This window comes from Ostrinia nubilalis, chromosome 2 (genome assembly GCF_963855985.1).
Source record: "Ostrinia nubilalis chromosome 2, ilOstNubi1.1, whole genome shotgun sequence".
NCBI classification, from domain to species: domain Eukaryota; kingdom Metazoa; phylum Arthropoda; class Insecta; order Lepidoptera; family Crambidae; genus Ostrinia; species Ostrinia nubilalis.
In genome coordinates this window covers 12,843,470-12,870,351 of record NC_087089.1, presented here as the reverse complement: position 1 = coordinate 12,870,351, position 26,882 = coordinate 12,843,470, and the positions used below count along the sequence as shown (strand labels likewise).

At 49.5% G+C, this 26,882-nt stretch overlaps 2 protein-coding genes across 2 annotated transcripts in view; one reads left to right on the top strand and one right to left on the bottom strand.

The window, feature by feature from the left end:
• Window positions 1-5,936, bottom strand: LOC135084327 (DNA polymerase alpha catalytic subunit). The gene is made up of 10 exons (XM_063979127.1): window positions 5,819-5,936; window positions 5,512-5,712; window positions 5,224-5,408; window positions 4,902-5,138; window positions 4,172-4,804; window positions 3,899-4,090; window positions 3,388-3,645; window positions 3,030-3,159; window positions 503-2,953; window positions 1-312 (listed from the first exon to the last, which is right to left on the bottom strand). The coding sequence occupies exons 1-10, from the start codon at window positions 5,832-5,834 to the stop codon at window positions 86-88; spliced, it is 4,530 nt and encodes a 1,509-aa protein (XP_063835197.1). The 5' UTR covers window positions 5,835-5,936; the 3' UTR covers window positions 1-85.
• Window positions 5,937-6,159: 223 nt separating this feature from the next.
• The window catches only part of LOC135084319 (DNA replication licensing factor Mcm7), a 35,230-nt gene continuing 14,507 nt past the window's right edge, over window positions 6,160-26,882 (top strand). Inside the window, 11 exon segments of the mRNA XM_063979125.1 lie at window positions 6,160-6,286; window positions 6,365-6,468; window positions 6,554-6,694; window positions 6,885-7,012; window positions 7,184-7,275; window positions 7,507-7,733; window positions 10,203-10,223; window positions 10,225-10,276; window positions 10,279-10,385; window positions 16,200-16,384; window positions 17,021-17,189. Coding sequence (XP_063835195.1) covers window positions 6,256-6,286; window positions 6,365-6,468; window positions 6,554-6,694; window positions 6,885-7,012; window positions 7,184-7,275; window positions 7,507-7,733; window positions 10,203-10,223; window positions 10,225-10,276; window positions 10,279-10,385; window positions 16,200-16,384; window positions 17,021-17,189 — 1,257 coding nt within the window. The 5' untranslated portion in view covers window positions 6,160-6,255.

The window sequence follows — 26,882 nt, the reverse complement described above, 5'->3', positions numbered from 1 at the left end:
CTTTTCAATACATTTAATTCCTTAATTTTATTAAAATATAGTAGCTATCTTTATAATAAAATACATGATTGACGCAGGAGTTAAATTAGTAAGTGCCCATTTCCAGCAGAGCATCTATTTGTTCAGTCTCGGGCAGAATATCGATTTCGATCGGTTCAGACTTCAGCTTGTCCCCAGCTTTAGAGTCCAGGGAGAAGAATCTGAAGAGTTTTGAGAGGTTGATTATTGAGTACGCAGAGTGGGACAGCCAATCTTCCACTACATCCTTGAGGGTTAGGAACGCTGATGTTATTTGGGGACTCGGTCGAAGTTCTGAAATAAAAACAAATTATTATTTCAAAACACTGGCGCGATGACGCTAAAACAACATGGCATAAAAAACATCCACATGTACGCCTTTGTTTATGGAAGCTTGAGATGTGTGTGTGGCATGTTATTTAGAAGCTTATAAGTCTAAATAAATGAGCTAAACAATATTAAACATAAAATTAACACTACTCACTTGAATTGTTCGAATGTTTATTCAGGTCGAACAGATACAAGAAGAAGTTGATCTGCAAGTACAGGTCCTTCTCCGTGTACTCTCGGAACATGACGCCTTTCTCGCAGGCGCGGCACAGCGGGTACCCGCCCGCGAAGGCCTGCGGCAGGCGCGCCGAGCGGTGGCCGCACGCCGGGTCCTCGCAAGACAGCCAGCCAGCATAGTACGTGCTGTGATATTCCCGCAGCTGCAGCGTCAGCTGGTTCTGAATACACGCCAAGTATTCTACAGGTCTCACCGCACATTTATCGTTCTGGCACTTGTCCAGAAACGTCACGCTCTCTTTATCCAACTTCACTATCGCTTCCCTTATCTTGTTCGTCGTTTTACATTTTTCATTCACGCAAATGAACGTGAATTCCTTGCAGTGCCTGTACTTCTCGTGCTCATTCTCGATTTCAAATGTCTCTGAATTCTGGTTCTCCTTTTTAATTATGTGTTTGTACCCGGACGGGTCCAGGCCGAGACAGTCCGCTACACGTGCCGGGTCCATACCCTCGATCGGCTCGCATATCCTCGATATGACGGGATGCAATTGATGCGCCAGATAGTATTTGTAGTCAATTTTTAGATTTTCCATACTTTTTAATTCTTCTATGTGGTAGGCTCGCTGCGTAGCCGACTTTTCGGTACCGTCTTCACAAATGATGTAAGGAACGATGTCCCCTTTCTTGAATCTTCTACTGTTTTTGCTGTTCAGTCTCAGGGCTACTAAGACGTGGGGCTGTGAATGTTTATCCGCATACTCATTTGGATGTTTAGTCAATTGCTTTGTAATTGTTAACAGTGATAGTGGAATTTTGTTATTTACCAGATCGTCTTTCAGTTTGTTCAGATGCGATTGTATGCTTTCAAGTCTTTCATCTGCAGATTGTTCGGAGAGAATTTGACTCAAGATAAACTTTCCAGCTTCGGCGGCGAGCTGCGACCAATCACGACGCACGATGTCCAACCCTTTATGTTCTTGCTGAAATACAAACTCTCCGCTCTTGTTTCTGCTTATGAGCACGGCCGCATATTTCTTTTTCTTCAAAAGCAGCAGATATCTAAAAACTCCGTCAATATCCAGCTCGATTTGTTTGTATTTTTTATTGATTTCCCTTTTCAAGTCGTTACCGATTTTGAAGACGGAATCGTAGTCCAAACAGTTCGTGTTGATCATCAAACTGTCTGTGTCGCCGTAGACGACATCATAATTCAATTTTTGTACGATATCTTTGGTATCCATCAGAATTTCTCTGCCCTTCATCGTGACCAATGCAGCAAGGGGCTTGGCATAGAATCTTGAATGTGTGAAACCGAGACAACCGTACATAGAGTTGGCGGTTAGTTTTAGAGCCATTTGCCGTATGTTGTACTGCATGTACTGCTCTGGCGGCAGATCCGGCGACTTCATCAATTTCTTGACCTCTCTACGACTCTCGACTAGTTTCCTAATTTGAGTAGGCAATACACCAAATTCAGTACCAGAACCAGGTAGAACCAAATTAGCTACGTCATCATCAGAGGCCGTGGTACTTTTTCTCTTGATAGTTGTGAAGCAGATATTATACTCTTGAATAATGCTAGGATACAATGAGTTGAAATCCATAAGTAATATTAATTTATCATAGAAGCCTTTCTTTGGATCCAAAACTAAACCTCCAGAGTAAGCTGCTTTCTTCTTTCCCTGTTTCTTTGAAACATTATTTGCAGTCGCCTCGTCTTTTTCGTCGTCATCATCGGCATCCACCTGCTTTCTCCCATAAACTTTATCGGGGACGATATAACTTTTCTCCGTGAAGGCATGGAGTAACAAGAATTCATTTCTTTCTGATCGCCCTCCCATTAAAGTTCGAGACATTACGTTACCCGCGATTTGTGTTATTTGAAGAGCCAAAGGTATCACGTTTAGTTCACACATTATTTTGAGTATGTAAGATGCGTCTTGCATGCTTAAGGAGACGAGTTGAAGCAAGTCTCTGCTGTTTTCGTAGTAACGGGGCAGGTCTTCCAACGCTACGTCGACGCGTTCACCCTCTTTCATTTTCAGCACATCTGTACATAAAGTTTCCAGATCGAAACTTCTTGCCCTAATAAGCTCCATTGCTGACAGTTTAATATCGCATACAAGTCTTCCTAGAAAAGCGTCTTTTGCAGCGTATTTTCTTTGTGGAGCAACTGATCTCTTGAGGCGACCTAACCGCGACCAGTTGGGGATATGAAGGTCCAAGATATTGCCTATAAGTAAATCCTGTTGGAATCCTTGCAAATCGTGTCCAATTACTAAGTCAGGGTCCAATTTCCAGAACTGTACCATGAAGTAATTCAGCAGCTCTCTTTCTGTGTCGCATTTGGTTAGTTTGGTGGCTTTGTATTGCGCGAGAGTTTGTTTCAAGTCAAGAGGCCAGATTTCATTGCATTTTGTCATAACTGTAAAGAAAAAAAAAGTACTATTAGTAAACATTACATTTTGATAAATATTATAGATTTAAGGAGTGATACTTACTGCAGAAGTGTTGCTGGAAAGGAGGATTTGGTGGTGGCTTATGGATTGGGAAGTTGTTGTGTACTAAACAACTCAGCATCAATATTTTTGTCTTCCTAGTCTTGGGGTCTGTTGTAGTTCTCATGTTCAACTAGAATAGGAGAAAAACTACTTTAGTAAATGGGATCTATGGCACTGTATGTATTATTATAAAAAACTTTGCATGAATTTAAATCATAGAAAGTTCAAAATACCCAAAGGCAGTAAGAAGAAACTGCAATGTTGCTGTGCCCAACTGGGTCTATATTTGAAGGCCTTATGTACAACATGGAATGCAATAAAGATATTGACTACTGGCACAAATGATAGAAAAACATACCGTGGCCACCACAACAGGAGGCGGTTCCAGATTAGTGTCGCTTCTGAGGACTGAGATGTGTTCCATCTTCTCACACGCCGCCTCCAGCTTGCACCAGGACACTTTAGCCATAACATTGTCGGGCTGCTTGATTTCCAACCAGCACGGGCCTTTGATCTTCCTTTCAAGCAGGAAAGTCTCTAAGGATGATGTGTTCCCGCCAAATATGTGGGAAAATGTAAGATACTTTTTGCCTGTTGGTGGTGGTCCTATTGAAGCCTGTGAAAAGAAAAGAAAAATTGTGTATTCTTGAGTATTGTAGAGAAAGCAAAATAATGAATTAGAGCAGTTCAAACAATAACAATGCACAACCCCTTGGTAATAACTGGTGTACTGGTCTAAATGCAATAAATTATTGAACATGGAAAAGAAAAAGAGGTAGAGACAGGGAAATGAGAGTAGTTTTGATTTTAGAATATTTCCTGAATTTAGTATTATGAAATATGCTAGTTACAGGTTTTTTTTCACTTACAGAATATCTGACTTCCAAATAATCAGATTGAGCTGGTATGTCCGGCAAGTTGAAGGAATAGTTTTTAGTGACTTTCCTGGATTTAAACTCCTTTAGGCCCAGCTCACTGGCCACACTACTGTTGAACTCTTCATACACATCCATCATCGTCACTTCTTGATCTGTTGCATCCAGCGTAATTGGATCCAATTTCTAGAACAAAAAAAATTAAGTTTTTAATTTTAAGGGTCCTAAAATGAAATAATAGTAAATCATTGGTTTAATCATACTCACATATTCCCTTGGCAGCAAAAACAGCTGTCTATTGACATTCTTCACCACAACACAGCATGAAAGACACCCTTCCTTTTTGTTGGAAGGATTCACATATACTTTGCCAAACAGGTACACCACTCCTGGTTTCACAAAGCGGTCCTCCCAAGCATCCAGCCAGTAGAACCTCAGAACCTTATCTCCATTCTCATTGGTCTGTAGTGGCAGTTGACCATCAGTTTGGATTGAAGCTGAGGCTTGATTCTCATTCATCTGTTCTGACCAAGTACTGGATAAAGGTTTGAGTTCTTTAGGAGACTCTTTCTTTGGTGCTGGGAATATATCAAAATCTTCATTCAAGAACTCATCAGCTACATCATTGATGGTTGCGCCAGAAGCAGAAGGCGCTTCTTCTTTGACCTCTGGGGCTTTTACAGCTGGAGCATCATTGCTGAAGTCATCATCAAAATCAATGTCTTGGGATGTGAACTCCTCTATGTGTTGTGTAGCAGAATCCTCTATTTCCTGCTTGATCTCTTTGTCTATTTTCCATGCAGGTTTCTTTGGTGCAGGTTTATCTTCAGTTAGTTTTGGTATGTCAGTGGTGATTTTATTGTCAGTTAATGGTTTACTGTCTTCTTTGGAACTTGTAGCCTTTGGAAAAAGTAAAAGAAAATTATAAACCAAGACAATAACATTTTCATGTGAAAACTAGTTAAATTATAACAAGTATTAAAGATATAATACTTACAACTTCTTCAGACTTGACAACTGGTGCACTATCCTTGCTAGTACTAGTACTTGTGACTGCTGTGGGTTTCTTTACAGAAGAGGACAGGCTCTTGAAGTAATTTTGTGCTTCTTTCTTGCTAGATGTGAGTGTATTGGTTTTGGTAGGCACCAGGGGCTTTGGTTTGATAGTTGGTGCGGTACCATCTAAATCAGACATGATGTCTGACAAAATGTTATCATCTGATATTTTAACCTCCTGTAATCAAAATTACATCTCATGTAAAAACAATGCAAGCATCCAAATTCTTATTCTTCAAGATAATTGGATTTATAATTCATACCTCTTTCTTTTTAGCTGGCATAGCTCCTAACAGGTTCCTTATATTGCCCTTGGCACCAGACGGGGCTGCTAACTTGGCTTTTCTCTTCTGGCCCCGTCCTGACTCTTTATTGACCGCAACATAGGTGTCTTCAATCTCATCATCATCAAATATTTCTCGACCATCTTCGACATAGCCAGTACCATCTGTAAAATACAATTTAAGAAGGTTCAATCATTCAAGTAAATGCAAAAATTAGTTGATTAGATTGTACAGTTTGGAATTTCAATAATAACAAGATAAGCTTACCATCGTCTTCAATCCAGTCGTCTTCTTGACGCTGAAGGACACGCTCGGTGTATTCCCTCTCATCTACAGTTTCGTAAACGTTCTCAACTTCGTCTACATCATATTTGTGTTTGGTCCCCTTGCCTTTGAGAGCTTTTAGCTTTTCTAGCGCCGACATACGACCATGTTTATCAACTTTCTGCCGCTTGGCCCTTTGCCCAGCTAAAAGTTACGAAAAAACGCAGGAAACGTTAAGACTTACTTCAAGAAGGTTATAAAGATGAAAATACGTATAATACATAATTATTTGAACTGTATCAGTACTTACCAATAGAATCTGCCATATTTATGTGAAATATCTATTATTTGAGTCAATATTTTGCACTTATTCAGTATTTTTCATTCCGAACAACAAGTCAACAACCACAAAACATCATTTTGTTTGACGTATACTTTGGCGCGAAATCCGCTGTCAAAATGACATTACAAACAGCTGTGAACCATAGACTACACACTAAATAATGCAATGGCTATAGTTACGACATTAGTAAATTGTGGCGAAATTACTGGTGTGCCAATGCCAGTTTAAAAAAAAAGAGAGATGTCGCGCATTGCACTCTTTTATGCTCTTTGCGCATTGCGCGGATTTTCGCGCCAAATTTACATCTGTCAAAAAATTGAACGCGGTTGTTGTTGTGTGTGTTGTGGTGATAGAATTAATTTTGAATTAAATAATTACACGTTCCTTGCAAATTATCAATCACAATGGCAATGCGAGACTATGCAGCCGACAAAGGTATGGTTTCAAATAATTAATTTACGCTCATCTAGCCCGACAAACCGTTGAAGCTAACCAATACTTGTGTTGTTTCAGAAACATTCAAGAACTTTTTCATAGATTTCTGCCAAACTGATGATGAAGGGAATAAAAACTTTAAATATTCCGAGCAATTGACAAGACTTGCGCACAGGGAACAGGTAAATTTCTTTGAAGTAGTCGGCAGATAACCTATATTTGTATTGTTTTTGTCTGAATTTTAATGATACTTTGTTTTTATTCTAGACTGCGTTCATAGTGGAATTAGATGACTTGCATGAGACAAATGAAGAGCTCGCAGATGCTGTCAAGCAAAACACTAGGCGGTACACCAATATGGTTTCAGACGTGGTGTATGAAATGCTACCAGACTACAAACACAGAGAGGTATTTCTTGAATAGAAGGCATTCTTCCTGCTCCTAAAAATTTTCACTCTTGCGTTTGGCTCAAGGGAAGAAAATTATTATATTTCATGCCAAAGGTTGTGTCTCTTGTTGCACATGGCCAATGTTGGAATCGAACCTCAATTTATTCCACACAAATAATTATTTGTAAATGTATTGTTTTCTTTATCAGGTAGCAGCAAAAGATGCCTTAGATGTGTACATTGAGCACAGGATAATGCTGGAAGCCAGGAACCACCGCATCCCTGGAGAGATGAGGGACCCCAGAAACAGATATCCACCAGAGCTTATCAGGCGCTTGTAAGTTATGATGTTTGGGTATTATTGACTGGATTGTATGTATTTTGATATTATGGCAGCATAAATGTTTCTGTTTACAGCATACTAACTTACGAAAACTAATTTTATAGCCTTGAAAGTTAAGAGTAAAATAACAGGAGAAATGAATATAAACTTCTTTTGTAATTTTAGTGAGGTGTACTTCAAAGACATGTCCTCCTCAAAGTCAGTGCCAATCAGAGATGTGAAAGCAGAACACATTGGCAAGCTTGTCACAGTGAGAGGTAATTTATCATTGATACATAATTATTTTCTCTACAGTTTATTTCATTTGTTACTTTATGTTATAATCCAAGTTGCCTTCCCAACTCCCCTGGTTTCAGTTATTATAAAACCTTAATAATAATTATGAACTTTTACAAAAAGCAAATGAAAATGAAATCTTTATTCAACTCATTCATTGTCTTTTGGATGGACCACTATTATTTTCAACAAAATCCTAAATTAATTTTCAGGCATCGTCACAAGGTGCACAGACGTGAAGCCTTTGTTAGTGGTAGCCACTTACTCCTGCAGTGCTTGTGGTGCGGAGACGTACCAGCCAGTCCGTTCCCTACAGTTCACGCCACCACCTGTTTGTACCGCTGAAGACTGCCGAATCAACAAGGCTTCAGGACAACTGCATCTGCAAACTAGAGGCTCAAGGTTCCAGAAGTTCCAGGAGCTTAAAATACAAGAACATGTTAGTATGGATGCTAGTATTTTAATTGAAGCTGGAAAAGATCCCAAAAAAAAAAAGATACATTCAAGTTTAATATTTTATAATCGGCGCGCAGTGTCGTTTAAATGCGGGCTGACCTTAACGATTTTTGCACACATTTTTTTGGCGCCATCAACGCGTGTATCGCACGTTCATAATCAAACCGTCACTATACGAAATTGGGAGAAATTGAGTTAACAATGCCATCTATCAGCGCTCCGTGAAAAGTGCATGCTGTAAAAATCCCACGCTTAAAGCTCAAATAGTTCGGCAGATATCACTAGTGTCGTTATGGAGTTTAATGGAAAAACCGGCATTTGTTGTGAGTAACAGTGACACGTTTTTAGTAGTGACGGGATCTGGACGGGCACCCCGTGATAGTTATGTAAACTCTGTGTTGAAAAACGTCATTTTTAGCATAAAGACGCTTTTACTCCAAAACCATAAGATAAGTCACAATAAAGTAATAAGAAAAACGCCTTAAAACAAAAAGTGACAATATTTCTCTTAAATTTTTAAAAAGATTGTTCATCACTTCGTAGAATATTGTGTTTATCCAAATAGTGAAATATTAAAACAACAAGAAAGATTTTTAAATGATTAAGTAGTTATAATTTTATCTAACAAAAATGCCACCAGTCAATCCAAACACTAGTAAAATCAAAGAAATTATCAAGGTAATTACTACTTTGTCTAGCGTTTGTGGACTATGAAAAAGCCTTGGATTCGATCGAGATCTGAGCAGTGCTACAGTCTCCAACGGTGCCAAATTGACTATAGATACATCGAAGTGTTGAAAGGCTTGTACGAAAACGCCACAATGTCGGTTCGTCTCCAGGATCAGGACTCGAAACTCATCCAGTTGCAGCAAGGGGTGAGACAGGGAGATGTTATATCTTCGATACTGTTCAACACCGCCCTGGAAGATGTTTTCAAGTTTCTGAACTGGAGCGGATTCAGCATAAATATCAACGAGTACATAATCCACCCTCGATTTGCGGACGATGTCGTAATCATGGCTGAGATTGTAGAAGATCTAGGCATAATGCTCGATGGCCTAAGTAGAGCCTCTCAACAAGTGAGCCTGATGAATGAGTATGAAAATGAATATGGACAAGACAAAAAACATGTCAAATGTCCATGTAGTATCCACTTATCTGGAGACTCTACACTCGAAAGTTTGTTGACCTGGGACAAACAGTCCAGTTACGTAGGTCCAACTTCGAGAAAGAGGTCAATCGTCAATCCAACTCGGCTGGGCAACGTTCGGGAAGCTTCGTGATATTCTCACGTCCGAAATACCGCAGTGCCTCAAGACAAAACTTTGATCAGTGTGTGTTGCCAGTGATATTTTATGAATCTGAGAGGTCACCCAAAAGGTGATGGAGCGTGCGATGCTCAGTTAGTTTCCCTACGTGATTGAATCAGAAATGAGGAGATCCACAGGAGAACCAAAGTGACCGACATAGCCCGCAGAATCGCTAAAATCAAGTGGCAGTGGGCGGGGCACATAGCTCGGAGAGGTAATGGCCGCTGGATAATGATCCAGAATTTAAACCTACTTCTCTGAGCCTTTTTCCCATGAAAAATCACTATCTAGTTCGTCAAGTTTATCGAGGTCATCAAGTTCTGGTTGTTTAAAGGCTGCCTGAACAAGAGAGTACCTTATTTTCTAAGAAGTTCATTTATGTGATGTAATTTTATAGTAGTTTCATGTGTGTAACGTATTTATTTCTGATCGAGAATTTACATTTATTACTGTTACCATTGGTACCACTTAATCCAAATTATTAAGTTTAAAGTTCATTAAAATTACTGATTTTTCTATGTTAGTTTTATTTAATAATAATCATTTTTTAATTTTTCATCGTCAAATTTATATGAAAATAGTGACATTTCTACCGGAATTAATAATACAACATTAACATGTTTTTAATTGAAAACTGTCACTGTCTCAATTTTAGTGGAAAAGTGACACTATTTTTAGGGAAAAAATTAAATATTAAATAAACCATTAAGATAATTTGAAAGATAATTATATTTCCGTAAAAGCCAAACAAGCCACTACTGGTATTTAACAAAAAACAAAACATTTAATAGCATTTTGCTCATTTTGCAAAGGTTTTAAAATTTGAGCATTTCAAATGCTTTTCCTGAAAAATCGACTTTTTTGTATAGTGACAGTTTGATTATGAACGTGCGGTATGGAATCTGTGTAGATGGCTTATGAAAAAATGTTAAGCAGGATTCACATTGACCGGCGCGAGTCGGCACGCAACGCAGCGTCCGTTCAGCCAAAGATGCGGTGGAATGCGCGCGTCTGCGCGCTTAGTGTCGTATTAAGATCGCACTGCAGCGATCGTTAATGCTGTGTGGCGTAGTGCTGCACCGCGTCGCGACGCTCAAATACGTTCAAACCTTGATCAATCTAATCTCCCTCTTTCATTGCAGTCCGACCAAGTGCCAGTAGGTCACATCCCTCGCCAACTGTCAGTATACTGCCGCGGCGAGACGACGCGGCGCGCGCAGCCCGGCGACCACGTGGCCGTGACGGGCGTGTTCCTGCCGCTGCTGAGCGCCGGCTTCAAGCAGATGCTGCAGGGGCTGCTGTCCGACACCTACCTGGAGGCGCACGTGAGTGACGTCACCGCCGGTCACTCCCGGCGACCGTCGCTGTAGCAGCGGGCGACCAGTGGCCGTGACGGGCGTGTTCCTGCCGCTGCTGAGCGCCGGCTTCAAGCAGATGCTGCAGGGGCTGCTGTCCGACACCTACCTGGAGGCGCACGTGAGTGACGTCACCGCCGGTCACTCCCGGCGACCGTCGCTGTAGCAGCGGGCGACCAGTGGCCGTGACGGGCGTGTTCCTGCCGCTGCTGAGCGCCGGCTTCAAGCAGATGCTGCAGGGGCTGCTGTCCGACACCTACCTGGAGGCGCACGTGAGTGACGTCACCGCCGGTCACTCCCGGCGACCGTCGCTGTAGCAGCGGGCGACCAGTGGCCGTGACGGGCGTGTTCCTGCCGCTGCTGAGCGCCGGCTTCAAGCAGATGCTGCAGGGGCTGCTGTCCGACACCTACCTGGAGGCGCACGTGAGTGACGTCACCGCCGGTCACTCCCGGCGACCGTCGCTGTAGCAGCGGGCGACCAGTGGCCGTGACGGGCGTGTTCCTGCCGCTGCTGAGCGCCGGCTTCAAGCAGATGCTGCAGGGGCTGCTGTCCGACACCTACCTGGAGGCGCACGTGAGTGACGTCACCGCCGGTCACTCCCGGCGACCGTCGCTGTAGCAGCGGGCGACCAGTGGCCGTGACGGGCGTGTTCCTGCCGCTGCTGAGCGCCGGCTTCAAGCAGATGCTGCAGGGGCTGCTGTCCGACACCTACCTGGAGGCGCACGTGAGTGACGTCACCGCCGGTCACTCCCGGCGACCGTCGCTGTAGCAGCGGGCGACCAGTGGCCGTGACGGGCGTGTTCCTGCCGCTGCTGAGCGCCGGCTTCAAGCAGATGCTGCAGGGGCTGCTGTCCGACACCTACCTGGAGGCGCACGTGAGTGACGTCACCGCCGGTCACTCCCGGCGACCGTCGCTGTAGCAGCGGGCGACCAGTGGCCGTGACGGGCGTGTTCCTGCCGCTGCTGAGCGCCGGCTTCAAGCAGATGCTGCAGGGGCTGCTGTCCGACACCTACCTGGAGGCGCACGTGAGTGACGTCACCGCCGGGTCACTCCCGCGAGATGAGACGTGACTTTCTCATAGATTTTGGCAATGGCGGCTCTAGCCTGTGTAGCGCCCGTCTGCAATGCACCAGTGGCATACGGTGCCCCTTAAGGCTTGGTATTTCTGCTAAAGTAGGTATTTCGCGCTGTCAAAATCTGCGCGCGCAATACTTCGCCGAAGACAGCGCGCCAAAGAGCTCTCGCGGCTACACAGTATAGAAATACGCAGTTTAGAAATACGCAGTTGGTTAGGTTAGGTTGACTTCCTTCCGTTCAAGCGTCACACTCATAGCACTTTCTAATACAAATCATATCCAAGTGATACAAATTAAAACAACTTTCAAAATTTTTGGGAATATATTTTAGAATCGAATAAATTTAGAATATAACTGCCAAAGTAAACACGGTTCAAAGAGGCGTGGCGTCACCCGACCTTCCGGGAGTTCCGCGCCGGCTAAATTCTGCTTCTTTTTGTTTATTAATAAAAAAAAATATCATACCAAAATTGCATACATATTTGTTTGTATTGGTCTGGGTGTTTTCTTTCCATAATTTATGTATAACGTATGTACGGGGCTCTGTATCGAAAATCACTATGAGCAATGAGCATCACACACGGTTACCTGGAGTGCATTACCGCAGCAATTTTTTTATAAATGTTGTGCTTTATAGAGTCGAGAGCATAGCAGATAATTAGTCCACCGTGAGCAGAAATGGCAATGCCAGATTTTGTATGGAGAGTGGCGTCTTTTTTTTTTTCGCGCGGCCATCGATCAAACTTTGTTTTTTGATTACAAAATAGTGTAATAAACCAAACTTACTATGGCATGTATACCTCTAAACTCAGTCTGAACTGAGTTACGAGCATTAGAAGTTTGATGATTTTCATACTAGATTTGCTTTTTGTGCGCAAGTTTTGTAAGAAATTGCAACATGCAACATCGACAAAGTTTGGTCGATGGCCGCGCGAAAAAAAAAGACGCCAATTTCCGGCATTGTCTTTTGTCCACTAATAGCAAAATTCGTTCAAATTATAGTTTTAAAGTTATTAGGAAAAAACAGATTTTGCTGGGGTAACGTTTCAAACATTACCCTGGAATTTTTTTTTTTAAAGTCGTTCTATCGCAGAACCAAATACATGGATAGATAGCTCTTGTTGCGTAGTAATTTGTCCACGAATAGCAAAATTTGTTCGTGTTCCGGTTCTCAAGTTATTTAGAATTTTGCTGGGGTAATGTTTTGTGATGTCCCAGATCTCGTAAATGACTCAACGCAGAAGTTTGAAAAAAATACCAATGATAGACCTTGATATGTCCAAATTAGTTCAAACATTAGTCATTGATTTGAATGATAAACACCAGTGTAATTAAAAGATTTCGAAATTCAGATAAAACGGATTTGTGAGTAAACCAGTACTCTTACAATCGAATAAAAAGGTGTAGCATGTACCCTTGGTACACCTTTATAACCACAGTAAATATAAATGATGTGGCTTTGCGCAAAAGAGAGATTTCAAGAAATCTAATTTATTTTAACAGTCTTACTTTCGTGGCCGAATACGCGATTCCCTTATAACAAGGGAACATGGCATACAATGGACAAATTAAAATGTTCCTTGAATAAGCTATCCTGTTAATTTCAGCTTATTACTTATAAGCATACGACTTATAAGAAAGTTATCGAACTGCAAAAAAATATCAGGAATTCTTCTATAAGCCGACCAAATTATAAAGGTTACAAAAAGCGAACGTTCCATACATCAACTCCAGTTTTAAATCCGTTGACATCTGCTGCATCTGCCATCTTTTTGGTTAGAATATTCTTCCATCTTGCAGCGTAGACCTTTAGCTACAGACCTTAGACAGTATTTTTGTGAAAATTCTTACGGATGGTGGAGGAAGGGACGCTCTAGACACTCAAGTCTACAAGGAGTCACATCAACTCCAGTTTTAAATCCGTTGACATCTGCTGCATCTGCCATCTTTTTGGTTAGAAGATTCTTCCATCTTGCAGCGTAGACCTTTAGCTACAGACCTTAGACAGTATTTTTGTGAAAATTCTTACGGATGGTGGAGGAAGGGACGCTCTAGACACTCAAGTCTACAAGGAGTCACATCAACTCCAGTTTTAAATCCGTTGACATCTGCTGCATCTGCCATCTTTTTGGTTAGAAGATTCTTCCATCTTGCAGCGTAGACCTTTAGCTACAGACCTTAGACAGTATTTTTGTGAAAATTCTTACGCATGGTGGAGGAAGGGACGCTCTAGACACTCAAGTCTACAAGGAGTCACATGAACTCCAGTTTTAAATCCGTTGACATCTGCTGCATCTGCCATATTTTTGGCTAGAAGATTCTTCTATCTCGCAGCTTAGACCTTTAGCTACAGACCTTAGACAGTATTTTTGAAACATTCTTACGCATGGTGGAGGAAGGGACGCTCTAGAGACTCAAGTCTGCAAGGAGTCATATGAACTCCAGTTTTAAATCCGTTGACATCTGCTGCATCTGGCATCTTTTTGGCTAGAAGATTCTTCTATCTTACAGCTTAGACCTTTAGCTACAGACCTTAGACAGTATTTTTTATTATTTATTTGTGTCAGTGTGCTCTTCTAAAGAGTGTAAGACGATTGTATGTAGGTACTATTAAAACGAAATTTTATCTCATTGGTTTTGTCTCATATTTGAGTACTATGTATCATGAGTAGAGTCTTCGTTTAAAAGGATGCGAACGATTTAAATTTCAATAGGTAGACAAAATTGATAATTCTTAATTATCAAATTAAGCTTTCTCCAGTAACACTGGAGAAAGCTTAAATTTAAGCACACAGTAACGCTCCTCACGTAGTAAACCACTTTTCGTTACCCCGCGATATCGTAAAAATTATACTCGTAACTCATTCGTGTATCGTTCCACTAACGTTTACAATAAAAACTTCACAGAAATTGATTTGTTTAATGTAACATTATCAAAGCTCAAATCCGTCCTTTTTAATAGTTTGGCTAGTGAATAGCTTTCCAATCTGTCACTATCTTTGTGTTCCTCATTCATTTTTCTGTTTTATTTTATTTTGTTTCCGACTGACGGCATGTCGGACCTATATCTACATATATTTCAGTTGCAAAAAGTAACTATTACATTACAACTACATAAGATTCCATAGTGGTTGGCTCGATATGCCGTTGTCTGTGCACTAGGTTTTGGCTTGTTGTTAAAAAATTTAGTCCTAAGAGTGGCTCATTTGTAACCAATATTGTAATAGCTATAAATAGGCACTAATTTGGTCTTTAATCATATTCATCTTTACTATAGTACTATTGATTGTACATGACTGTATGTTAAAAAACAAATTAAAAAAAAAAAAAAAAACACTGATATTATTATACTGTGACTCATCAAAGTCATCATTGTCAAAAATATTGACAAATCGCGAACTGTCACGGCCAAAAAACTGACACGCGTCCGTCCTCCGTAAGCGCCACCGCGCGACTGATTGAGATTGTTCAAGCCGTCATGGACGATTTTTTCCACATTTTTTAACATTGTAACTAAATAAGACGCAATATAAAAATTTCATCCGTTAAAAGCCCTCAAGTTATTTCTGAACTTTAGTTTAGTAAAAGATTTAGAATCTCAAATCGCTTATTTTAAAAATAAAACCATAAATAGAAAACGAATAGAGGTAACTTTGGGAATTTATTCTATCGAGTCAACTTCATCAAATCGTGTTTCCATCCGTTAATAGCCCTCGAAAATATCCTCAACTATGCCCAATAAAAATCTTAGCCTTTAATTTTACTGTTTAGTACCTCAAAAATGAAAAATGAAAACCTCATTTTCGCCATTTTCTCTGCTACCCGGCCTTAATACCGTGCGCCAGTCTTCAACGCACACCCCACGCCTCTAGTAAAACCAGACCTGTTCATCTCCGCGAGTTTACATCGAAAACAAAACACGCACGATGGCCCCCTACAGGAGTACTATTCGACAAGCATTGACTCACGCACGCGTATTCGAGTGTATTTAACTTTCTAAATAAAAAATAAAAGCTTGTAAAAATAAAAACACAGAATGCACTTTTTTTAAGTTGCAGACACTGAGAGGTAAATAAGTAGTTAATATTATTCATGATAATTCATGCTTAATCATGTATTTCCTCCGGCATTTTCTGCAGTTTGGCACCTCACGTCACATCATTTTACCGAAGTCAGCCCTATAGCTTCGGCGCAGTGCCGATCACCGACGTTTGTCAACAAAATGGTGCTTGACTCTTAAGACAAGCTAAATTACACCATATTGTTAATGACATTGAGCATACATTTTTTTAAATACCTTCGCGAAGTAAAACTTCTGTACGTAGTACTTATTATTATTCTGTGGTAAAACCGCATCTTTAGCACTGCTCGCTTAGTGCTGGAGCACTAAGGGTGTGGACACCCACCAGTGAGAAAACCGAGCAGTGCTCACAGTGCTATAACAGAATAATTATGATGTCATTGGGTCGCAAACTCAGTTGACTGATTTTTCATGGCTAGAATGAGTAATTTCAAAAAATGTTTAATTAACACAGCACTTAGTTTTAAGCACTTTTAGTTATAGTAATTTCATGTATGCGTGTTTGTCTTGTTGGTTGTCCTAATAAATAAAATAAATAAATAAAATAAATGTCTTGAACTTCAAAAGTGTCTACTACGCTATTGTGGTGATAAAACTTTAAACCGATTTTTCCCACATGTCCCAGGGAGTGACCTGCCTCAACCAAAGCGACGAGAGCGAAATGGCGGAAGCTCTAACAGAAGAAGAATTGGCAGAACTAGCTGAAGAAGACTTATATTCGCGCATGGCGCGCAGCCTGGCGCCCGAGATATATGGCCACGAGGACGTCAAGAAGGCGCTGCTGCTGCTATTGGTTGGAGGAGTTGATAAGTAAGATAAATAATTATTTATTGTTATTATTATTCCCTCTTTTAAGATTTATTTCTTATAAGTGCCTATCTCTATGCCAAAATTTATCGCAGATCAATTCTTCAAGACAAAAAAGGCTAAAACCTGCGATTGTAGGCTCTGTCACATGCATCGCTAACCGATTCAGTTAGGCTCGATTTCCATCAAGCCGGAGCAAAGTGGAGTGGAGCGGAGAAGTTTTTTGAATAACCAATCAGATTTCCTTATTTCCGCTTCTCTGCTCCGCACAGCCCCACTCCTCGCCGGGCCGCCGCTGCTGTCAAATTCTATAGAAAAATTTGACGGCCCGACACTTCTTCCCTCCGCTCTCGTTTCAGCCAAATGCCAAATGACGTCCACTGCTGGACTAAGGCCTCGTCCAAGGTTTTCCACACTGCACGGTCCTGCGCTGCCCGCATCCAGTCTCTTTCCGCGACCTTTACCAGATCGTCGGTCCACCTAGTAGGAGGCCTGCCCACGCTACGTCTTCCAGCCCGTCTTCCCTCCGCTCTGCCTTGGTGGAAACCGGGCCTTAAACTTACTCTGTTGTTTGGTTCTTAAGAGTCTACTCAACCGTTCAGCTGCGAAATAAATTAACACCCTCTTGGCACTCGGCAGACGTCCCAACGGCATGAAGATCCGCGGCAACATCAACATCTGCCTGATGGGCGACCCGGGCGTGGCCAAGTCGCAGCTGCTCAACTACATCGACCGCCTGGCGCCGCGCAGCCAGTACACCACGGGCCGCGGCTCCTCCGGCGTGGGGCTCACGGCCGCCGTGCTCAAGGTACTGTCCCGGACCCGGCGGGGCCCGCAGCCAGTACACCACGGGCCGCGGCTCCTCCGGCGTGGGGCTCACGGCCGCCGTGCTCAAGGTACTGTCCCGGACCCGGCGGGGCCCGCAGCCAGTACACCACGGGCCGCGGCTCCTCCGGCGTGGGGCTCACGGCCGCCGTGCTCAAGGTACCGTCCCGGACCCGGCGGGGCCCGCGGCCAGTACACCACGGGCCGCGGCTCCTCCGGCGTGGGGCTCACGGCCGCTGTGCTTAAGGTACTGTCCCGGACCCGGCGGGGCCCGCAGCCAGTACACCACGGGCCGCGGCTCCTCCGGCGTGGGGCTCACGGCCGCCGTGCTCAAGGTACTGTCCCGGACCCGGCGGGGCCCGCAGCCAGTACACCACGGGCCGCGGCTCCTCCGGCGTGGGGCTCACGGCCGCCGTGCTCAAGGTACCGTCCCGGACCCGGCGGGGCCCGCAGCCAGTACACCACGGGCCGCGGCTCCTCCGGCGTGGGGCTCACGGCCGCCGTGCTCAAGGTACTGTCCCGGACCCGGCGGGGCCCGCGGCCAGTACACCACGGGCCGCGGCTCCTCCGGCGTGGGGCTCACGGCCGCCGTGCTCAAGGTACTGTCCCGGACCCGGCGGGGCCCGCAGCCAGTACACCACGGGCCGCGGCTCCTCCGGCGTGGGGCTCACGGCCGCCGTGCTCAAGGTACTGTCCCGGACCCGGCGGGGCCCGCGGCCAGTACACCACGGGCCGCGGCTCCTCCGGCGTGGGGCTCACGGCCGCCGTGCTCAAGGTACTGTCCCGGACCCGGCGGGGCCCGCGGCCAAATCCCACCACCACCCATGGCCATACCAACCTCGCGGTTATTGTGGCCGAATCTTGAGAGATGCGCGCGGAATTGCGGCTGCCTACGGCAGATTGCACTCCACCGCGCGCAATTCTTGACTCTACAAGTTCTTTAATCTTTGTCCATTTGTCCCTTGCCACTCTCCCCCTTCTGGGGCATGGACTCTACTGACACGTTGGCACCATCCGGTGCCTGGCCGCTAGGCGTCTGTCCGTTCCGCCTCCTGTGCCACGCGTGCGCGAAACCTCGCAGCCGCGCGAAGTTCGCCTCCGAGCTAACAAGATCAGGGTACCACGCAGGACCGTAACCCTCCGAGAGCGCTATCCCACTCAGCATCTCCCACCGCAGGTCTTCATACAGAGGACAGTACCACAGAACGTGGTGCCTGTCCTCCTCACTCTCGCCGCACTCACACATACTCCCCTCTCGCAGCTTCATGTCGCTCAGCCTTTTATTGAAGCACCCGTGTCCAGTGAGTATCTGCGAGGTCACATAGTCCGGTTGGACCCAGCGCATGCTGAGCCTACCAGCCACCTCCGGGAAGAACTGATAGAGCTCACGACCTTTGGTCTCCTGCTCCCAACGCTGCTGCCAAAATACGATCACCGAATCCCGTATATCGCGTTTTCGACTGCTCATCTCGTCCAGGGTCGCGAGCTGGCGCGTCCTCAGTACAGCCGTCCGTCCAGCATACTCCACCTCGAGGTCGGCGGGCAACACTCCGGCCAAGACCGGGAGCGCGGCCGTGCTGACAGACCGGTAGGCCTTCGTCAGCAGCACGAGTGCCGGCCTCTGCCCCCTCAGGACAATCCGGCCCACCGACTGGACTTTGACCCGCTCAAACCAACACGCCGCAGCATACACAAGCGTGGCAACGAACGTTCCCTGGTAGAGAATGCGCAGACCGGGGTATCGAATGCCCCAGGAGGACGCAGACACACGCGAAACCTTCCCGAAGCATTTGGCTGCGCGCTCTACAATGTCCTGTGCATGCTGCGTGAACAAAAGACCCGAATCGATCACCACGCCGAGCACTGTTCCTGAGCTCACCTGTCGGATCGAGGCGCCATCAAGTTTGATGATTGGGGGCCTCTGGAATTTCCCCCTGATTGTCATCATGGACGACTTGGCAGGAGAGAATCCCAGTCGGTTCCGGGCTCCCCAATCAGACGCGATGTTAAGGGCCTCTGTGGCCTTCGACTCGATGCTGGCTCTCGATTGCGCCTCAATCAAAATGGTGACGTCATCGGCGTACGCCACCATGCTCACCCCCTCCGGCATCGGCGATCTCAACAGGTCGTCCAACAGAACGTTCCACAACGTTGGTCCAAGCACAGAACCCTGCGGACACCCCATGGTGGAAACTTTCCACAACTCCCGGCTGCCGACGGTTAAGCCAACCCGGCGTCCGGAGAAGTATCCCGCCAACATCCGATAGACATTGGGCGGGCATCCTCCTCTTTTGGCCTTCAGCATCACCATCGGCCACCAGGCGTTGTCGAACGCACCCGAGATGTCAAGAAACACAGCTTGGACGTACTTCGCTGTGGACGCCCTGGCCGTGTCGGTAATCGCGTCGATCGCTGTCACTGTCGACTTACCTCTGGTGAAGCCATGCTGGCAGTCCGACATCCCGCTAGAGATCTGAGGCGCGCAGTGTAACATTACACGCTCAAGCAGTTTACCCAAGATCGAGAGAAGCGTAATTGGTCGGTACGCCTTGGGGTCGGTGAGGGGCTTGTCATTACCTTTTGGCAGCACGAGCAGTCGACCGTCCTTCCACACATCCGGAAACACACCTTCCTCCACACACTTGGCGTACACCAGGTGGAACTCCACCGATGCAGCCTTCCAGACATGCGTCAACATTCTTGCGGTCACTCCATCCAGTCCCGGTGCGGTGTTGGGCAATTGCTTAACCATGATTCGCAGATACTCAAGGGACGGAGGAGACGCGTCTGGGCCAGAGGGGACCAGGGCAGCCGAGATCCGCACCTGTTTGTGGTACTCTGTGTCCTTAGACGGATCGTCGTCCGGGCACAGAGCATACACAAGGCCGTGCATGGCTTCGTCCACAGTCCCCGCAAAGCCTTCGGCGAACTTCGTGCCGTTGATTACGTTCGAGGGCGGACGCTTCCTGCCACTCGCCACACGGTAGGCCAGACCCCACGGGTCCTCGTTGCCGGACTCGGCAAGCCCCCGGAAGAACGCGAGCTCCGTCTCCTCCTTTCTCCTTCTATATCGCGCTCTACTCGCATGAAACTCCTCTCGTGCAATCTCCTCCGCCCTGCCCCCTCTCTTCCTGAGCCTCTGCCACGCACGGCGTGAAGCGCCGTTTGCCTTCCTGAGATCGTCTAGTTCAGGCGTCCACCATTCATAACCCACGTCCCGGCTCTTCCTCTTTATACCGAGGGTTTGATGCGCAGCGCGGACAATCACGTTAGTGAAGCGCCTGCTAACCAAGGACGCAGGCTCCCTCATATCCAGATATCCCATTCGCTCATGGATAGCACTCTCGAAGCGGTCCCAATTGACACCCCGATCCCGAAATCTCGGAGGCGCCCGCGGCCAGTACACCACGGGCCGCGGCTCCTCCGGCGTGGGGCTCACGGCCGCCGTGCTCAAGGTACTGTCCCGGACCCGGCGGGGCCCGCGGCCAGTACACCACGGGCCGCGGCTCCTCCGGCGTGGGGCTCACGGCCGCCGTGCTCAAGGTACTGTCCCGGACCCGGCGGGGCCCGCGGCCAGTACACCACGGGCCGCGGCTCCTCCGGCGTGGGGCTCACGGCCGCCGTGCTCAAGGTACTGTCCCGGACCCGGCGGGGCCCGCGGCCAGTACACCACGGGCCGCGGCTCCTCCGGCGTGGGGCTCACGGCCGCCGTGCTCAAGGTACTGTCCCGGACCCGGCGGGGCCCGCAGCCAGTACACCACGGGCCGCGGCTCCTCCGGCGTGGGGCTCACGGCCGCCGTGCTCAAGGTACTGTCCCGGACCCGGCGGGGCCCGCAGCCAGTACACCACGGGCCGCGGCTCCTCCGGCGTGGGGCTCACGGCCGCCGTGCTCAAGGTACTGTCCCGGACCCGGCGGGGCCCGCGGCCAGTACACCACGGGCCGCGGCTCCTCCGGCGTGGGGCTCACGGCCGCCGTGCTCAAGGTACTGTCCCGGACCCGGCGGGGCCCGCAGCCAGTACACCACGGGCCGCGGCTCCTCCGGCGTGGGGCTCACGGCCGCCGTGCTCAAGGTACTGTCCCGGACCCGGCGGGGCCCGCGGCCAGTACACCACGGGCCGCGGCTCCTCCGGCGTGGGGCTCACGGCCGCCGTGCTCAAGGTACTGTCCCGGACCCGGCGGGGCCCGCAGCCAGTACACCACGGGCCGCGGCTCCTCCGGCGTGGGGCTCACGGCCGCCGTGCTCAAGGTACTGTCCCGGACCCGGCGGGGCCCGCGGCCAAATCCCACCACCACCCATGGCCATACCAACCTCGCGGTTATTGTGGCCGAATCTTGAGAGATGCGCGCGGAATTGCGGCTGCCTACGGCAGATTGCACTCCACCGCGCGCAATTCTTGACTCTCTACAAGTTCTTTAATCTTTGTCCATTTGTCCCTTGCCACTCTCCCCCTTCTGGGGCATGGACTCTACTGGCACGTTGGCACCATCCGGTGCCTGGCCGCTAGGCGTCTGTCCGTTCCGCCTCCTATGCCACGCGTGCGCGAAACCTCGCAGCCGCGCGAAGTTCGCCTCCGAGCCGACAAGATCGGGGTACCACGCAGGGCCGTAGCCCTCCGAGAGCGCTATCCCACTCAGCATCTCCCACCGCAGGTCTTCATACAGAGGACAGTACCACAGAACGTGGTGCCTGTCCTCCTCACTCTCGCCGCACTCACACATACTCCCCTCTCGCAGCTTCATGTCGCTCAGCCTTTTATTGAAGCACCCGTGTCCAGTGAGTATCTGCGAGGTCACATAGTCCGGTTGGACCCAGCGCATGCTGAGCCTACCAGCCACCTCCGGGAAGAACTGATAGAGCTCACGACCTTTGGTCTCCTGCTCCCAACGCTGCTGCCAAAATACGATCACCGAATCCCGTATATCGCGTTTTCGACTGCTCATCTCGTCCAGGGTCGCGAGCTGGCGCGTCCTCAGTACAGCCGTCCGTCCAGCATACTCCACCTCGAGGTCGGCGGGCAACACTCCGGCCAAGACCGGGAGCGCGGCCGTGCTGACAGACCGGTAGGCCTTCGTCAGCAGCACGAGTGCCGGCCTCTGCCCCCTCAGGACAATCCGGCCCACCGACTGGACTTTGACCCGCTCAAACCAACACGCCGCAGCATACACAAGCGTGGCAACGAACGTTCCCTGGTAGAGAATGCGCAGACCGGGGTATCGAATGCCCCAGGAGGACGCAGACACACGCGAAACCTTCCCGAAGCATTTGGCTGCGCGCTCTACAATGTCCTGTGCATGCTGCGTGAACAAAAGACCCGAATCGATCACCACGCCGAGCACTGTTCCTGAGCTCACCTGTCGGATCGAGGCGCCATCAAGTTTGATGATTGGGGGCCTCTGGAATTTCCCCCTGATTGTCATCATGGACGACTTGGCAGGAGAGAATCCCAGTCGGTTCCGGGCTCCCCAATCAGACGCGATGTTAAGGGCCTCTGTGGCCTTCGACTCGATGCTGGCTCTCGATTGCGCCTCAATCAAAATGGTGACGTCATCGGCGTACGCCACCATGCTCACCCCCTCCGGCATCGGCGATCTCAACAGGTCGTCCAACAGAACGTTCCACAACGTTGGTCCAAGCACAGAACCCTGCGGACACCCCATGGTGGAAACTTTCCACAACTCCCGGCTGCCGACGGTTAAGCCAACCCGGCGTCCGGAGAAGTATCCCGCCAACATCCGATAGACATTGGGCGGGCATCCTCCTCTTTTGGCCTTCAGCATCACCATCGGCCACCAGGCGTTGTCGAACGCACCCGAGATGTCAAGAAACACAGCTTGGACGTACTTCGCTGTGGACGCCCTGGCCGTGTCGGTAATCGCGTCGATCGCTGTCACTGTCGACTTACCTCTGGTGAAGCCATGCTGGCAGTCCGACATCCCGCTAGAGATCTGAGGCGCGCAGTGTAACATTACACGCTCAAGCAGTTTACCCAAGATCGAGAGAAGCGTAATTGGTCGGTACGCCTTGGGGTCGGTGAGGGGCTTGTCATTACCTTTTGGCAGCACGAGCAGTCGACCGTCCTTCCACACATCCGGAAACACACCTTCCTCCACACACTTGGCGTACACCAGGTGGAACTCCACCGATGCAGCCTTCCAGACATGCGTCAACATTCTTGCGGTCACTCCATCCAGTCCCGGTGCGGTGTTGGGCAATTGCTTAACCATGATTCGCAGATACTCAAGGGACGGAGGAGACGCGTCTGGGCCAGAGGGGACCAGGGCAGCCGAGATCCGCACCTGTTTGTGGTACTCTGTGTCCTTAGACGGATCGTCGTCCGGGCACAGAGCATACACAAGGCCGTGCATGGCTTCGTCCACAGTCCCCGCAAAGCCTTCGGCGAACTTCGTGCCGTTGATTACGTTCGAGGGCGGACGCTTCCTGCCACTCGCCACACGGTAGGCCAGACCCCACGGGTCCTCGTTGCCGGACTCGGCAAGCCCCCGGAAGAACGCGAGCTCCGTCTCCTCCTTTCTCCTTCTATATCGCGCTCTACTCGCATGAAACTCCTCTCGTGCAATCTCCTCCGCCCTGCCCCCTCTCTTCCTGAGCCTCTGCCACGCACGGCGTGAAGCGCCGTTTGCCTTCCTGAGATCGTCTAGTTCAGGCGTCCACCATTCATAACCCACGTCCCGGCTCTTCCTCTTTATACCGAGGGTTTGATGCGCAGCGCGGACAATCACGTTAGTGAAGCGCCTGCTAACCAAGGACGCAGGCTCCCTCATATCCAGATATCCCATTCGCTCATGGATAGCACTCTCGAAGCGGTCCCAATTGACACCCCGATCCCGAAATCTCGAAGGCGCCCGCGGCCAGTACACCACGGGCCGCGGCTCCTCCGGCGTGGGGCTCACGGCCGCCGTGCTCAAGGTACTGTCCCGGACCCGGCGGGGCCCGCGGCCAGTACACCACGGGCCGCGGCTCCTCCGGCGTGGGGCTCACGGCCGCCGTGCTCAAGGTACTGTCCCGGACCCGGCGGGGCCCGCAGCCAGTACACCACGGGCCGCGGCTCCTCCGGCGTGGGGCTCACGGCCGCCGTGCTCAAGGTACTGTCCCGGACCCGGCGGGGCCCGCAGCCAGTACACCACGGGCCGCGGCTCCTCCGGCGTGGGGCTCACGGCCGCCGTGCTCAAGGTACTGTCCCGGACCCGGCGGGGCCCGCGGCCAGTACACCACGGGCCGCGGCTCCTCCGGCGTGGGGCTCACGGCCGCCGTGCTCAAGGTACTGTCCCGGACCCGGCGGGGCCCGCAGCCAGTACACCACGGGCCGCGGCTCCTCCGGCGTGGGGCTCACGGCCGCCGTGCTCAAGGTACTGTCCCGGACCCGGCGGGGCCCGCGGCCAGTACACCACGGGCCGCGGCTCCTCCGGCGTGGGGCTCACGGCCGCCGTGCTCAAGGTACTGTCCCGGACCCGGCGGGGCCCGCAGCCAGTACACCACGGGCCGCGGCTCCTCCGGCGTGGGGCTCACGGCCGCCGTGCTCAAGGTACTGTCCCGGACCCGGCGGGGCCCGCGGCCAAATCCCACCACCACCCATGGCCATACCAACCTCGCGGTTATTGTGGCCGAATCTTGAGAGATGCGCGCGGAATTGCGGCTGCCTACGGCAGATTGCACTCCACCGCGCGCAATTCTTGACTCTCTACAAGTTCTTTAATCTTTGTCCATTTGTCCCTTGCCACTCTCCCCCTTCTGGGGCATGGACTCTACTGGCACGTTGGCACCATCCGGTGCCTGGCCGCTAGGCGTCTGTCCGTTCCGCCTCCTATGCCACGCGTGCGCGAAACCTCGCAGCCGCGCGAAGTTCGCCTCCGAGCCGACAAGATCGGGGTACCACGCAGGGCCGTAGCCCTCCGAGAGCGCTATCCCACTCAGCATCTCCCACCGCAGGTCTTCATACAGAGGACAGTACCACAGAACGTGGTGCCTGTCCTCCTCACTCTCGCCGCACTCACACATACTCCCCTCTCGCAGCTTCATGTCGCTCAGCCTTTTATTGAAGCACCCGTGTCCAGTGAGTATCTGCGAGGTCACATAGTCCGGTTGGACCCAGCGCATGCTGAGCCTACCAGCCACCTCCGGGAAGAACTGATAGAGCTCACGACCTTTGGTCTCCTGCTCCCAACGCTGCTGCCAAAATACGATCACCGAATCCCGTATATCGCGTTTTCGACTGCTCATCTCGTCCAGGGTCGCGAGCTGGCGCGTCCTCAGTACAGCCGTCCGTCCAGCATACTCCACCTCGAGGTCGGCGGGCAACACTCCGGCCAAGACCGGGAGCGCGGCCGTGCTGACAGACCGGTAGGCCTTCGTCAGCAGCACGAGTGCCGGCCTCTGTCCCCTCAGGACAATCCCGCCTACCGACTGGACTTTGACCCGCTCAAACCAACACGCCGCAGCATACACAAGCGTGGCAACGAACGTTCCCTGGTAGAGAATGCGCAGACCGGGGTATCGAATGCCCCAGGAGGACGCAGACACACGCGAAACCTTCCCGAAGCATTTGGCTGCGCGCTCTACAATGTCCTGTGCATGCTGCGTGAACAAAAGACCCGAATCAATCACCACGCCGAGCACTGTTCCTGAGCTCACCTGTCGGATCGAGGCGCCATCAAGTTTGATGATTGGGGGCCTCTGGAATTTCCCCCTGATTGTCATCATATACGACTTGGCAGGAGAGAATCCCAGTCGGTTCCGGGCTCCCCAATCAGTCGCGATGTTAAGGGCCTCTGTGGCCTTCGACTCGATGCTGGCTCTCGATTGCGCCTCAATCAAAATGGTGACGTCATCGGCGTACGCCACCATGCTCACCCCCTCCGGCATCGGCGATCTCAACAGGTCGTCCAACAGAACGTTCCACAACGTTGGTCCAAGCACAGAACCCTGCGGACACCCCATGGTGGAAACTTTCCACAACTCCCGGCTGCCGACGGTTAAGCCAACCCGGCGTCCGGAGAAGTATCCCGCCAACATCCGATAGACATTGGGCGGGCATCCCCCTCTTTTCGCCTTCAGCATCACCATCGGCCACCAGGCGTTGTCGAACGCACCCGAGATGTCAAGAAACACAGCTTGGACGTACTTCGCTGTGGACGCCCTGGCCGTGTCGGTAATCGCGTCGATCGCTGTCACTGTCGACTTACCTCTGGTGAAGCCATGCTGGCAGTCCGACATCCCGCTAGAGATCTGAGGCGCGCAGTGTAACATTACACGCTCAAGCAGTTTACCCAAGATCGAGAGAAGCGTAATTGGTCGGTACGCCTTGGGGTCGGTGAGGGGCTTGTCATTACCTTTTGGCAGCACGAGCAGTCGACCGTCCTTCCACACATCCGGAAACACACCTTCCTCCACACACTTGGCGTACACCAGGTGGAACTCCACCGATGCAGCCTTCCAGACATGCGTCAACATTCTTGCGGTCACTCCATCCAGTCCCGGTGCGGTGTTGGGCAATTGCTTAACCATGATTCGCAGATACTCAAGGGACGGAGGAGACGCGTCTGGGCCAGAGGGGACCAGGGCAGCCGAGATCCGCACCTGTTTGTGGTACTCTGTGTCCTTAGACGGATCGTCGTCCGGGCACAGAGCATACACAAGGCCGTGCATGGCTTCATCCA